The following is a 15,598-nucleotide window of genomic DNA, read 5'->3' as shown; positions in this document are numbered from 1 at the left end:
GTGTGCACATTTTCCCTTATGCTCACATTGGCCTTTCTAAATCATTGGCCAATGCTGAGGGTGCTTTTCACTAACACTAGAGCACTCAGAGGGTAGCCCTGGGCGGTGGAGCACGTGATGGGTGAAAGGCAGGGTAGGTGCACATGTTCCAGGCCCAGGTAGTGAAGAACCGCTATGTGTGTTTTCACTACCTATGAGGTCTGCACTCCCCATAGGTTAACATGGGGGAATGGCTGAGGTTACTTTAAGTTGCAGCGGTGGCTTACAGTGGAGCAGCCTCATGTTGTTTTCTATAGTTGGATTCACAATGACAAATCCCCCTTGTAGTAAAGGTGGACTTGTCATTAATAGTTTAAATGCCACTTCTAGAAAGTGGGTATTTCTCTGTGCTAAACTCTTTTGTGTGCCTTTTAGTTTAGGCTGGGATAGCACTTCTGGGAATCCCCCAGAGACAGCTATAAACATTGGGCATGCAACTGGAATGACAGACCTCTGCCAATGGAGGACTTGGATAGATTGATTGGGCAGAGTGGTTTTTACACTCATGGTAGACAGTACTAGAATTTAGGGGAGACATCTGTGGTTCAGACCAGAACCTCTGTACCCCCCCCCCCCCCCCCAACTTTAAAGTCACACCACATTTATAACTACTGGTGCCATATTACAGCAGGGCAGAGGTACATTTGTGGGGGAGTGGGACCAGACAGCCTGGACTGTGTGGTGTACATTGACAGAGGAATCGTTGTGCATTAGGAGGAGACTGCAATTGGAAGTGACCATGCACCCTGCCTGAATTGTGACTGGCATGGGCTGACTACCTGCTGCTGTGTGGCGCCCTGAAGTGTGCTCTCCACGGGCTTGTTGGCTTGCCCCCTGTTCGCTGTGGAGGTCTCAGTGACATCAAAGACCTCCTGAGAGGGACCTACACCATCTACATGTTTCACCTGGAGAGTGATGCCCCTGAAGCACCTGCTTCGTCTGCTGCATCCTGACTGCGGCAGGGTGTGAGCATTGAACTAAGTATTGTGCTGGAGACTGGATGGGCTTGTGCTCAGACCCAAAACTGTGCGCGCAGCTAAGTAGTGTGACACCTTCATCGTGAGGCCTCAGCACGCATAAGTGTCTTGTTGGTGGTGAGCAGATTCAACGGTTGTGGCCCGCTTCGTCGTCCGTGCTGCTTCTCTCTTGTGTGGCACGCCAACTGCATGCTCATTGCGTGCAGTTTCCAAATCATAGGTTGCCACCCTAGGAGGGAGGACGCATCAGTAGTAGTGCCTCACTCTACCTCGTGCAATACTACTGAACTTATGACTGTGCTTGTGGGATTGCATTGTTTGGTACGACTCGTATCATCCCTCACCAGATGTTGTGCCTCATTCCAGGGAGGTAAGGCGAATCCAACTGTGGATTGATTGTAACCAGATTGTTTGGTGCAACACGAATCATTGTGGACCAGACGTTTTGTCTGATTCTAGGGAGGTACGACAAACCCGTAATATTATTGACTGATGCGACTCAAATCAATGTTTAACAGACGTTGTGCCTTATTTCCAGGGAAGTATGTCAAACCTGATTCTGAATTGATTGGGACTGGACTGCCTGGTGCAACTCGGATTATTGTGCACCAGGAGGAGTGCCTCATTTCTAGAGTGATACAGTGAACCTAACTTTTGGTACATTGTGACCGGGTTGTCTTTTGTGACTCATATGATCACGTACCAGATGTTGTGCCTCTTTTCCAGGTTTCCAGGAAGATACATAGAACCAGACTCGTGGATTATTGTGACATTCTTGTCTGGCGTGAGTCGGATTAACCCGCAACAGACGTTGTTTGTCCCTTCCTGTGGGGATCATGGACATCTGCACCCCCCATTCACTGAGAGTTCCGTCTTGCCCTCAGTGTGGCGTATCAACTGCCATCCTCACCCGGCCTAACGACTTTGTGTTGCCAGGTAGTATTGTCTGGGTAGGGTCTGGGTGGTGAGAGTAAGTGACAGGGCTGAGGAACACTTCCGAGAGCGATCCGAAGGGAGTCCGCCTCCATGCTTCGTACAGCTGGGCTGGTGCTGGAAGGTGAATTGAGGGACCTCTTGATTGAACTGGGCCAGTCTCTAGTCCGTTTCTGATCCGCATAAAGTGAGTGGTAGCCTACCCCTATATTTGTCAACTGTTGCCCGAATAGTTACTCCAGCCTTCTCCCCAGGGCCCCTGACTAGGGGCTCATTAGGATCGCGGACGGACTTGCGTCCGTCTGCGACCCCAGAGAAGGAGGGAACCTCCGCATGGCCTGCAGAGTTCTCTCCTGTGAAATTAGGATGTGACCACCACCCTGGAGTCACATCCTCTATTTTTACCATTGTGGCGGGTGTGGCTTCAAGCTGCACCCACCGCAATGTTAAAAATACATACATTGCATTTGTATGCAGAAAGCGGCTGGCACCGTGCGGTGCCTGCCGATTTCTGCATACAAATGCAGGGGGGTACCATAGGTACCCCCCATATGCACCCCCCACCCCCCTTCACCCAGGGGGCCCGCAACGGGCCCCTGCAGTGAAGTTCCACATGCTTTTCCACGGCGGAAACCCTGCAGCGGAAAAGCATGTTTTGAACACCATCCTAATATGGCTGGCGGTGTCTGAGAGACAACGCCACCATATTAGAGCTTTTCCGCCGCGGTTGTAAGCCAACCGCAGCGGAAAAGCAGCGGACTGAAACCAGGACCCACCAGCCATCCTAATGTGGCGGTGGGTCTTTGGTGGGTCCGCAGCGGATTTTCTGCATCCTCCGGCCCGGCGGTGGCTTCCGGCGGCCCAGAGGATGCGGAAAATCCGCTATCCTAATGAGCCCCTAAGTGTGACTCTGGCCTTGAACCGATATATTAAGGGTTGAGGGTTTTTGACTGTGGGTAGAGTAGTGGGGGGGGGGGGTAACAGTGATGTGCGAGGAGGGTTGTACCCCGGGTTCCACATTCATATTATTAACTGACCTGCTGGATATCATTTGCACTGTGGTACAGTGCAGAGAACATGTCTGTGCGAGTGTGCTTCATACGGACATACCAATGTCCTTTGCACCACGTTATGGTGCTGTGTGTGGGAGAGAGTATACTGCATGAGAACAACCTTTTAATAGTTTCACCGCTCAGCAGTGTTGTTTTACTTGTGTGGTTCATGAACTAACAAATACTCCGTTTTGACATTGCTATTACCTGTGTACCCTTGGCCCACGGTGCTGCTAAAAAGTGTTATCAATTCCTTTGTGTACACATTTCTGATATCATTGTGACCCTGGGTGAACACAAACTTTATTGACATACATCACATTTGAAGTCTCTTTCTTGATGCACAGTATATTTATTGTGCGAGAGTGCTTCTCCAATGCTTTACACATTGCCTTTGTGATAAGCCTGACTGCTCAGTGCCAAGCTACCCAAGGGTGAGCACAGTTTATTCAGTGAGTACAATCACTCATCCTTGACTGGTGTGGCAGGTTCTGCCTGGCTAGGGCATCACCTCAACCAACCAGAAAGTACCAGTTTCAACAACTACTATCGTTGTGAATCAACCCCAATATTTCATGCACATCCTCTTTACTAAACAAACATTGAAAGGATACATATTCAGACATGACAGAACTGTACTGCAGTTATATAGTTGTACTTGGTCACTGTCATTCAGGTAACACCAAGTTTTCAAGCGGTGCCAAACGACACAACAGGTATGGATTTCAACACTTTAAAAATATTTTGCAAGTGTACTGCAATAAATCAGTACTCTTTAATAAAAAAAAACACAGATACATAAAACATCAATATATTCTGAATGCCCGCCATTACCCCACAGCACAACTGTGCATCATTCTTGTCTAGTCCTGTGATTTTATTTTTTCAATACAAGTACCTTATCTGATGCGTTTTGCAATTTGAAAGACATATTTTAGGTGTTTTGTCTTTACCAGTTGGAGCCTTACCTTTCATGAAACGTTTCTTTAATGACTGTATATTTTGAGCCCAAGACTGTTCGCCAAAGCAGATTATGCTGATTTTAAAGCACTGTTAATGGCAAGAGTTCTGATGTGAATTGTGTGATAGCCCCACTGAGACTGATAAAATGAATAAGATAACCCTGCTGGAATCACAAAATGCTGCAGTTACACATGAATGCCTGCAGGGTGCTCTATACTGGCATGTATGGTCACCTACATAAAGCTGCAAATCTATCTATATATATGAAAACGAAAGTATGTCTGTTTGTCCTTTATGCATTACTACACCATTCGTCCGATCGCCATTATATTTGGGAAGTTGTTGAGTACACTCCCGCTAAGGTTTCCGGCAAAAAATGTTCAAAATTTTTTTTAAAACAAAAACATTTGTTAAAAGTTATTGAGTACACTCCCGCGAAGGTTTCTGGCAAAAAAAAAAGAAAAGGAAAAATTTGTTAAATATCGCCTCCCGGCCCCCCAGGGCCCTCATAATCTTTCCAATACTGAACGTTTACAGTTTACGGTGCAACTCGCTTTTGCAATGACCATCAACAAAGCACAAGGACAATCGCTGCAAGTGTGTGGTCTACATTTGGAGAATCCGTGCTTCTCACATAGACAACTGTATGTGGCCAGCTCACGCGTCGGAAAACCTTCTGATTTATTCGTGTAAGCACCAGACAGAAAAACAAAAAATACTGTGTATCCACAAGCACTCGAATAAATAAACACAATTAAAACAACACTTTAAAATGTTTTCCATATTAAAATGAATAAGTTTCAATAAAAATGACAAATTGAATGTTATCATAACAAGTTTCCTTAAATTTCCTTTCTTCTGAGATCGCAGCAACGCACGACGGGTAAGCTAGTCACTGCATAAAATATAGTTATTTTCTTTTATAACTTTTACCAGATGTAAGAATGCAATTTTTCTTTAGTTCAGTTATTGTTTAAATAGGGACACACTCTCTGTTTGGTCGTACAGGTCAAATAAAATAAAGCCACTATTCAAATGCATGTTCAAGGGCCTCTGCCAAAAAGTATATAGTTATCCATTGGAAGGCACCATTTTTCTGTCAGGTCCCTGAGGAAATTTTTAATCACCATTTAATGGAAATGTATTCTCTCTTTTGGTTTTTATGGGTTGTTGCTGTGTACCCCTATTGTTTATTTGTTAATGAGGAAAAATGTGATAGCAGCAGATTCATCTCTGCTGTGACTTCTCACCTCCCACCCAGTCACATTATACAACACACTTCCCTGTTAGTTAAGTTTGAGCTCAAGAGATTAGGTTTACAGACGTGAGTATGGTCATTCACAGCATAAAAACAACCATTTGCCATGCAATAGATTTCACATTTGCGAGAGTTAGAGCTATTAGGGTTGTAAGTTAAAATGTCTTTTACTGATGTATTTTGGTTTGGAGTGGAGTTGATGCATAAAAAACACGACACATAAGAGCGGGCGATGTGCTAAAACATGATGCGTCGCGCCCGTGTAGATAAAAAGGTATGCATGCGGCAGCCCGTGAAGCGGGCACTATGGTGATTACATAAGAGGCGCACAGTACTAGGACAGGCACCCACAGTGAAACATGAGCAGGAAATAAAAGAAGTAATCCCGAAAGGAACATATAAACACCTACAGCGTAAGGAAACTGTAGTTGGCAGGTGCTTCTGAGCGAAAAACAGAAGTGATGTATCGGGAGCACCAACCAATGAGGAGCCAGCAAAGACGAGTGGCGCAGATGTGACCCAATTGCAAGCTGCAGGCAGGATTACACCTCATATAGTGATTACAGCCGGTCTTGCAGACAGCGCATGCGTGAGGCCTAGGCTCGACCTAATAAACAGAGGTTTGTGGAGTTTGTAAACGCCCTTACGGGGACTAGAGCAGTAGCTTTGGTTGTGGCTGGCCTCGAGACCCTCAGCTCCAGTCCTGCCAGCCCAGCCCATGGGGGAGGGGTAGGAGGGTGTGTGTTATGCCACTGCTTCATAGCATATTATGTACTTCTATGCCTGTTCCTGGAAATGAAGTATGTTAGTGAAAAGGGGCGAAGCATGAATTCCATGTACTTCCATGATCTGTGCCATTATCTTACCAGTGATGCGTTGACGCTGAGGGGTTGGTTCGACTGGATCACACCAAGGGAAATGGTCCGAAGGATATTCAGTATCGCCTGGACTTTGAGTGGAGAGATATTGCCTGGACTGCTGGCTGTGTATCCTGCCATGCTCTGCAGCACTCCTGGCACTCTGTCAGGGGAGATGGGCTTCACCGCAGAACAAAACCAAACATTAAAGCATGTTACACGTGTGCACCACAAACTACATTCCTAATCAGTCTCAGGCCTTTAACAGTGAAACAGTGCAGTACCCTTAATGTTGTACTTTTCTTTCCATTTCACACGTGCAGTAAAAACACCAGTTAATACAGTTTTACTAAAAACTCTGATATTTTGTCTTGAGAAATGAAACAACCCTGAATTCGGGCTGGAGTTGCTTATGTTTTTGTTTGCACAGCAATGTGCCTCATTCCCTGTTTGAATAACAAGTTTTATAGCAAGTCTGTTCATATATACAGCAGGCTGGACATATTGAGTCGCAAATAGCAACGGGACAGAAGATCATTACAAAAATCTAGAGTGATCAAATATTGAAAGGAACGGTTCCGTACCTTTTCTTTACCTAATTACACGCACCCCTACTCTGGTGATGCATATATCTTCGAGGTATGCAGATGTGGAGTTAAGAACAGTAAATGCTTATCCACCTCTGTGCACTTACCTTTTGATATGCTGCCCCTCCATATTGTTGTAATGATAATCTGTCCCATCGATATTTGGTATTCAATAGTCCCTCTGCGTATCTGATGCAAGGGGTCTAGAATAGATACAGAACTACAGCAATATTCACCCTCATGTGGCTTCCTGACCAACCCCCAACCTTCCACAGAAGTACCTGGGTGGAGTCCTGCAGCAACGCATCCAGCACTGCGCCATTGACAGAAGAGTGGGATCCAGTCTGAGTAGATACTGTAAGAGCAAACACACATACATGAGGTATCACATACAACTATAGATAAGTATCGGCAATTCATAGTGTTGATGGCTTCAAAGACAAATGTGGTAACTTGCAAAGTTTCTAAAGCGCGACTCGTGGATTCCATGGCGCCAGAGGGTTCTGGGCTGCAATCATTTCAGACGACTGTTTGTAGCCCTTCTTATTCCATGTTCTGTATGACACACTGTCATTCTTTATAAATTACCCACTATTGCTATTGCCTTTACATATACTTAATGTCCATTCGTATACATGCATATATATGTAACTGTTCATCAGTTGTATCCCCCTAATAAACAGCATTTTATAATTACGACTAGCCTAAATCCTACGTTTGTTTACACTCCTAAAGTACCCAAAACATCATAAGAGATGCAAAATACAATCCTCACTCTAGAGTGATTATCTATGAGGCCTTGTGCAATTTTATTGAAATAATTCTCTCTATACAATAATAAACACTATTTTGCGGGTATTATAGTTGTTTATCATTCATCTTTTATAATAGTAACTGATAATTATAGTGCACAAAAACTAAACTAGCAATTGTCCCCAGGTCTTTTTGTTGTTGCTGTTTTATGTACTGTGTGCTCGACCTGAAGGTATTGGAGCGCTTTACATGAGCACCGGTTACATTACACAAGGACACATCCATGTTTTGGGCAGTCACGGGGAGATTAAGTGATTTGCCCAGAATCACAGGATGTTGAGCCGATGCAGAGACAGGAACTTGGTTCCCCAAAGTCGGCAGCACTGGCCGTTATGACACATCCTCTCCCCAAGTCAGCGAAGCTCCCAAGAATGTGTTCTTCCTCCTGCAGCCAAATGCAACGGGTACTACCCGACTGCCGCTGTCTCACAGAATCTAATGCAACACCATCAACCTAGGGCTTCTGAAATAGAACTGCATCACCTGGCCTCACTGGTCCAAAATGCCACATTCACATAAACCAAGGGGCCTAGTCACAAAACCGTTTTATGGTTCGTAGAGTAGTACTCCTGTGGTATTCCTGATGTACTCAATGGGAAAAAACTGGTTGAGGTGTCCGGGAGCCAATTAAGTGCAGTGAAGGATATGAACTTGTATATTTTTGAAGCAGAGTGATATCTGGGAACTCTAGTGCCTGTATCAACTCGGTGTCATTTAATACTCTCCCTATATCTCCTTCCCACTTGATCCAGAGAGGTCCTAAGGAAATCCTGGGGTGTCAATCGGATTGCCCTATAGAGCTACATGATTAAATTACACTGTCTCCCATGGTGAGGCGTACCTGCAATACTGCATAGGTAGGGGGCTCTTCGTCTGTAGCCAACTTTAGTGCACAATAAGTGTTATGGAGTTGGCAGCAGGTGATAAATTGCCCAACCAGAAGTCCAAAATCTGTTTGAAGCTCTTTGAAACGAATAGGGTGACCGTCAGAAAATAGGTCACTGACTGTGGTCAGAGAGCAATCCCGCAAGATACGTAAAGCTGAGGCCTAATCAACGCCCAGGTAATGGGGGAGGCCCTGAAGAGGAAACCCCAGGGCCTATGGGAGAAAGTGACGCGTTAGGGTGTGAGTCCTAATCAAGAATTTATAGGCAAACAAAACCCTGCTTCGAAAACTCCAGACTATCCAGAACACTGTGGCAAGATTCGTCTTAGGCATCCCACGACAAGACCACATCACCCAGCACCTACGAAACCTCCACTGGCTTCCCGTCTAAAAGAGAATGACCTTTAAGCTACTCACTCATACCTACAAACCCCTCCACAACACTGGACCCCAGTACCTCATCGAAAGAGTCTCCTCCTACTCACCCAAAAGAAGCCTCCACTCAGCAGACTTCGCCCTTGCCGAAACTCCTCGCATCCACAGAGCCAGAACGGGTAGAAGAGCCTACTCCTACATCGCGGCAAAGACCTGGAACAAAGTCCTGCTCAACATCAGACGTTCCCCCACTCTGCACACCTTCAGGAAGAGCTTCAAGACCTGGCTCTTTGGTGAAGATATAGCTGCACGTTTCTCCAACCCCCAGTGCCTTGAGACCCTCACGGGTTAGTAGCAAGCTTCAAAAATCCCTGATTGATTGATTGTAGGGAGGGTGGAGTGGAGTGGAGACTGGTGGTACCTGCAGGAGCAAGATAAGACTAACGGCAACGGACCAGAGTGGCAAGGAGTGGCTGCATGTTTCTCCGAGAATCCGGCTGGCTATCCACCGAGACAGACACTTCAACTGGGCCCTCAAAGGAAGGGGTGCTTAGTCTGCCTTCTCCAGTGGGTGGTTGTAACTTCCTCAAGGCAATCTGGCACCGGCAATAGCACCAAGTAAGGTGAGCTAGCGGGGTGTTGAGATCTTGGAAAAAGCTAGGAGGAGGTGTCACTGGGAGATTGGCAAAATAGTACAGAAGTCGTGGGACAATAAATGTCTTTGACAGTGCGGTCCTCCTAGTTGTTGTCAATGGGATTCTGTTCCAAAAAGACACCATGGATTTCAACGATGATAGAACCAAGGTTGGCACGTATTGCTTTTTACCATTATTTCTATTTTTAAACTTTAAAAATCAATTAACCCGGTTTCCCTTATTGGACTGTTGTTGTGTCTGGCTTCATATTATTCAATAACATGCACTTTGTTTTTCTAAATTGGTTTGGGATTTGTTTTGTGTTGTATTGCTGTTTTAGATCTGCGAAAATACTTTACACATTGCCTCTTAATAGAGCCTGTCTGCTCTGTACTAGAGCTACCAGAGTGTAGAACTCCGGTTAATCCAGTGGCTTTACCCTGACAAGGGTTGTGGTTCTTACTTTAGGTGGGTACTTACACCCCTAATTGATAACCCAACGTCCTACACAGGAAACTACTCTCTGTCGACTAGGCATAACTGTGGTTTATAGTAAAAATGAGCAGGCCAAGCATTGCGCACCACTAAAAACATTGGAAATCAATGTCAGTAAAAATGGAGTTTCCAGACTAATGCTGATAAATGATACTCATTGCCAGAAAGAGGTGAAAAGATACTGAGCCTCTTCCCACGGGGACACCCAGTAGCACAAGCACGAATAGACCAACAAGCATTTGCAATGCAATCGGTCTCGCGTTTGGGACTTTATAAGTGTTTAGCTATGCACCACATTATCCAGGGTGTTGTATCATCAGGGATTGAATAGCTATACAATTACTACACAATGGGTGATGCAGTGTGATTTACAACTGCAATTAATATTTAAGAAAAAAAAGATTTTTCCTTTTGTTAGTTTTGTGAAAAGCTAACACGGATATCAGGCTTTGAAGCATCAATGTATGAGTGCTTTTCAGTCTTTCATGCCACTACAATGTATGCTCACTCAGCTGTCGGATGAGAGGGAACATTCCCATCAGTGGCAGCTGCACATGACCAGAAGCAGTTGGGCGGGGGGAGGGGGGCGTTTGGGTGCAGTCAAAATGAAAAATTAACCCCTTCGATGCTTGTGACAGAACCATTCCATCATCAGTCACGGTTGAGCTGTGCTGATGACGGAATGGTTCCGTCACGACCACACCCAGTTATGGAATGTCCAGCACCGGAGGGAAATCGGGGCAGCACACAAGGTGTTAAACAGAGAACTAACCTGCTGCATTGCTCCCTCCCATTCCGGTACCGGGCTGAACACACTACGCAGACTCCCTTCTCTCATGCCGGGAATGTTATTCCCAGAATAAGAGCAGTGCTGGGATTGGCCTGAGCACTGTGTGTTGGTGCTCAGACTGTGCCTGAGAGCCTGGGGCTTTTCTCCACCCAGCTGTACAACACAGCCTGGTGGAGAAATGCTAGATGTGCATGACGGTTTGGCCAGCCTAAGACGACCCTCCAAACAGTCATGCGCACTTAGTAGTGCCCATCACCCTTCCTCTCCACTGCTGTTGTAGATAGCATGGCCCCGCCCTATGACGTGCCGCTGGCAGCCGTAGGTAAGAAGAAAAATAAAATAATAATAAAATTAGTTAATTATCATTTTATTTTTCAAGTATTTACCCCTGCTGCCACCTAGTGGGGTGACACTCCTCTGGCATAAGGGAGGAGCCGCCCCTGATTCCCATTCTCATCTTTGGCCTTCCATAAAGATGGATGTGCATCTAATGACCTGCAAAATTACCGGAGCTGTTTTATGCAGCGAGCAAGCTAATAATGTAAACAGAGCTGTTTTTACCTTCCCACCCTATAAGCAAGATAAATACAAACAAAGGGGCATATTAACAAGGGCCTTAACTCCGCTTTTTTGGCTTTAAAAGCCAAAAAAGCAGAGATAACATTATCGCCCTATCAACAACAAGAGGATGCTAACATGCATTAGCGCATGTGAGCACCCGTTTTCCAGTCGCCTCGCTTTGTATCTCTGATGAGATGCAAAGTGGGCGTCACTGGGCAGTACTGCTCGTAAATTATTGCCGATGTGCACATTGCGATATTTACAAGGAGGCCCACGCATTTTAGCACACGTTAGTTTTTGGCGAATACTGCAGTTTTCGCCAAAAACTAACATCTGCTACAATGCTGACTTAGGTATACTTACCATTAGGGGTGGATTATGCTGATTCGACCACAGGGTCGTATCAGCAAGGTTAGCGCCATTTTCCATGGAATATTGCTGAAAAACCAGCGATGTCCCATAGAAAACATCGCTATTGCTGGAATAATTATCGCCAATGCGCTATGCGTAGTTAATACAGCGCTAGCATGGCGATAATTATCAGGGTTAGCCGGCGATAAGCATTTTCACGCTGAGGGCAGCCAGCGATAATTATCACTGCCGCTTGATAATACGTCCCATAAATTGTTAATCATGGATCAATGCAGAGAAACTTCTTCGCTTTTGCACCAATAACGAAGGGGAGAAGGGTGAGGTTTATGCATATTCATTCATGTTTAAAACGTGCAGGACGTTCATTACTAAGTGCAGTTTTGCTTTCAGAAGACTGTGACACCTCACACACTATTAACAGTTAGAGCCGCCCCTACCCATTCCATAATTCATATCCTTTCCTCAGCAGCTTGAAAACACAACATTGTAAAACCAGTTCGTTTTGGAAGCAGTGGTAAATAAAGCTTTGCGCCCTCATTGGTCCCGGGGTGGCCACATGACCACGGATCTTAGTACTGAAGTTAAACTGTCTGGGCCCGATTCACAGAACTAACTTAAGACAAAATCCTAAACTTACTACCATTTTGGTATTCACAGAAGGCACTTACTCATTTTGGTATTCACAGAAGGCACTTACTCATTTTGGTACTCACAGAAGGCACTTACTCATTTTGGTATTCACAGAAGGCACTTACTCATTTCGGTATTCATAGAAGTTAGGAGTCCTAACTTTTGGACTCCTAAATGCCTTCTGTGAATACTGAGTGTCTAAAAATGTTAGGATTCCTAACTTTACTACTACTAAACTGAGAAAAATCTAAATTTTAAGACTTTTGGTATTCACAGAAGGCATTTAGGAGTCCTAAAGTTAGGAGTCCTAACTTTACTACTACTAAATTGAGAAAAATCCTAATTTTAAGACTTTCGGTATTCACAGAAGGCAATTAGGAGTCCTAAAGTTAGGACTCCTAACTTTACTTCTACTAAATTGAGAAAAATCCTAATTTTAAGACTTTCGGTATTCACAGAAGGCATTTAGGAGTCCTAAAGTTAGGACTCCTAACTTCTGTGAACAACTATAACACCGCAGTCTCGTTTTCAGAGTGGTGGAGAAAGGTGAGAGCAGCCTCCAAACACCTTTTAGCAATCCCACTGTGTAGGATTTACTGGAGGTAACAGGAGGGGTAGTTAGCCCCCAACGTCAACCTTGGGGGCCAACTACCCCTTTTATTACTCCAGTAAGTCCCACACAGCAAGATTGCTAACTTGTTATATCGAACTCCATCCACTCAGAATCGCCTACCGACCCATGCGCCCCCACCACATTTTCAACAAAGCAGACTCCATCATCGCACCCCATCTCCGCGACGTCATCAACAGTTCTTTCAACTCCGCTACCTTCCCGGACAGCTGGAAACATGCCGAACTCAGCGCCCTTCTGAAGAAACCACAGCAGACCCCACTGAACTTAAGAACTACCGCCCCATCTTGCTCCTCCCATTCCCTGCCAAAGTCATTGAGAAAGCCGTCAATAATCAGCTCGCCGCCTTCCTCGAATCCAACAAATCCCTCGACCCTTCACAGTCCAGCTTCCGAGCCAAACACAGCGCCAAAACCGCCCTCATCGCAGCAACAGATGACATCCGAACACTACTGGACAACGGAGAAACAGTTGCCCTCATCTTACTTGACCTCTCCGCAGCCTTCGACACAGTCTGTCATAACACCCTAATACAACGCCTCAGCAACATCGGAATACAAGGAATTGCTTTGGACTGGATCATCTCTTTCCTCGCCGGAAGAACCCAGAGAGTTCGCCTTCCCCCCTTCAAATCAGAAGCCAAAGAAGTCATCTGTGGCGTACCACAAGGATCATCACTCAGTCCCACCCTCTTCAACATCTACATGAGTCCCCTCGCATCCATCGCGCGCCAACACAACCTCAACATCATCTCATACGCAGACGACACCCAGCTGATCCTCTCCCTCACCAAAGACCCGAACACAGCCAAAACCAACCTACACGATGGAATGAAAGAAGTAGCCGAGGGGATGAAGAACAGCCGTTTAAAACTGAATTCGGACAAAACAGAAGTCCTCATCTTAGGGTCATCCCCCTCGGCCTGGGATGACTCTTGGTGGCCACCAGCCCTGGGAACCGCACCCATTCCAACGGATCATGCACGTAACCTGGGCTTCATCCTGGACTCCTCCCTCTCGATGACCAGACAAGCCAATGCCGTCACATCGTCCTGCTGCAACATCCTACGCATGCTCAAAAAAGTCTTCCGCTGGATCCCCACTGAAACAAGAAAGACGGTCACCCACGCACTGGTCACCAGCCGACTGGATTACTGAAACACCCTTTACGCCGGAACCACAGCCAAACTACAGAAAAAACTCCAACGCATCCAAAACGCATCAGCAAGACTCGTATTGGACATCCCTCGGCAAGCTCACATTTCTGGTCACCTGAAAGATCTCCACTGGCTCCCCGTCAACAAGAGAATAACGTTCCGTCTCCTCACCCACGCTCACAAAGCCCTCTATAACCTAGGACTTGAATGCCTCAACTCGAGACTGTACTTCTACACCCCCACCCACCAACTACGTTCATCCAACCAAGCCCTCGCCGCCATTCCACGCATCCACAGATCCACCATGGGGGGAAGATCATTCTCCTACCTAGCGGCCAAGACCTGGAATTCTCTCCCCACCCACCTCTGCCTAACTCAGAACCACCTCTCCTTCAGAAAGCAATTAAAAACTTGGATATTCGATAAGTAAATACTCCCGCCTCCTCAAGCGCCTTGAGACCCTCTGGGTGAGTAGTGCACTATATAAATTTTTGAACTTGAACTTAACGGGAGCGGGCCACTACTTTTGAAAATTTTGCGAAGATTCATCAACCGGCACCAAAGTTATTGGGAAAATGAAAAAACACTTTTTGAATAGAAACAAGGTCCTAACTATAACTACCTACTGGCGACCACCAGCAATATATTAGATCTTGAACCTTCATTGTTCCTAACTGCAAGATTCATGCTACTCCATGCAAGGGAGTCTGTCTAGCCATGCTGCAGTAAGCAGACACAAGTGCATAGTTGTGAAAAGTGTAGCAGGTGCAGCTCCATTGGCCCCAGGCATTTGATGGGCCTTCTGCACCCCCTACCTGTAGGTGTATTTATTTTAGAAAACAAACAGGTGGTAGAGGGGGGCCATCTTCCTTGATTGACCTAAGGCTAATGACACCCTTGCTAGACCACTAGATGGACAACACAAGCTTTTATTCAATAACGCATGCACTTGCTCTGAGTGAGTCAAGAACGTTTCTTACACCCCTCCATCTCCAACTTTCACCAGCCGCCACTGCTCCACATGACACCTTTCTCAGCATGACAACGACTCATTGTGGTCTAGAGGGTACTGTCTTAAACAGGCTCACTTTCTTTCTGAAAGACAGATCTCAATTTTAAGCTGCCTTTGGAGCTAGGACAAAAATTATTGGGCTTTAGGTTTTAACTTATCTTGTTTGGTTTGCTGAAAATCCAAGCTACATTTTGTTCCATGAGCATTTTGTTACCTGAAATATGATAGGTCGTCTTCAAAGTTGCTTCTGGCGGTGTAGATGTCAGAACTAGTGCGAGAGTAAAGACAACCAGTTAAACCTCAGAATGATACTTGTGAGTCTAACAGAAAAAAAGCAAACGTCCCTGTGCATGAGGTGTGGCCACATTTAAATTGGGACATGCCAACATATATAAGGGGAACAACTGTTGTTCACCTTGTATAAGGTGAATAATGTGATAATATGACATACATCAGTTGCCTCCCATACGTTTCTAGCTCTCCAAACGTATCTAGAAAATGTCAGGGCTTGGGGAAACATACACAACATTCTCTTTAAGCATTTTCTTAGTTTTCTATGGGTAAATTCACATCAAA

General features: G+C 45.5%; 1 protein-coding gene across 1 annotated transcript in view; it reads right to left on the bottom strand.

Annotated features, from left to right (window-relative positions):
- Window positions 1-10,664, bottom strand: part of LOC147709581 (adhesion G protein-coupled receptor F1-like) — a 42,838-nt gene extending 32,174 nt beyond the window's left edge. The window contains exons 1-2 of the mRNA XM_086926052.1: window positions 10,643-10,664; window positions 6,948-7,021 (exon numbers count right to left, since the gene is read on the bottom strand). Of these exons, the coding sequence (XP_086782178.1) occupies window positions 6,948-7,021; window positions 10,643-10,664 (96 nt within the window). The remainder of the gene's footprint in view (window positions 1-6,947; window positions 7,022-10,642) is intronic.
- Between the last annotated feature and the right edge of the window lie 4,934 nt (window positions 10,665-15,598).

The sequence above is a fragment of the Lissotriton vulgaris genome, chromosome 6 (genome assembly GCF_964263255.1).
Source record: "Lissotriton vulgaris chromosome 6, aLisVul1.2, whole genome shotgun sequence".
Classification (NCBI taxonomy): domain Eukaryota; kingdom Metazoa; phylum Chordata; class Amphibia; order Caudata; family Salamandridae; genus Lissotriton; species Lissotriton vulgaris.
Note: the sequence above shows the minus strand (reverse complement) of the source record. Positions and strands in the feature narration are given on the sequence as shown.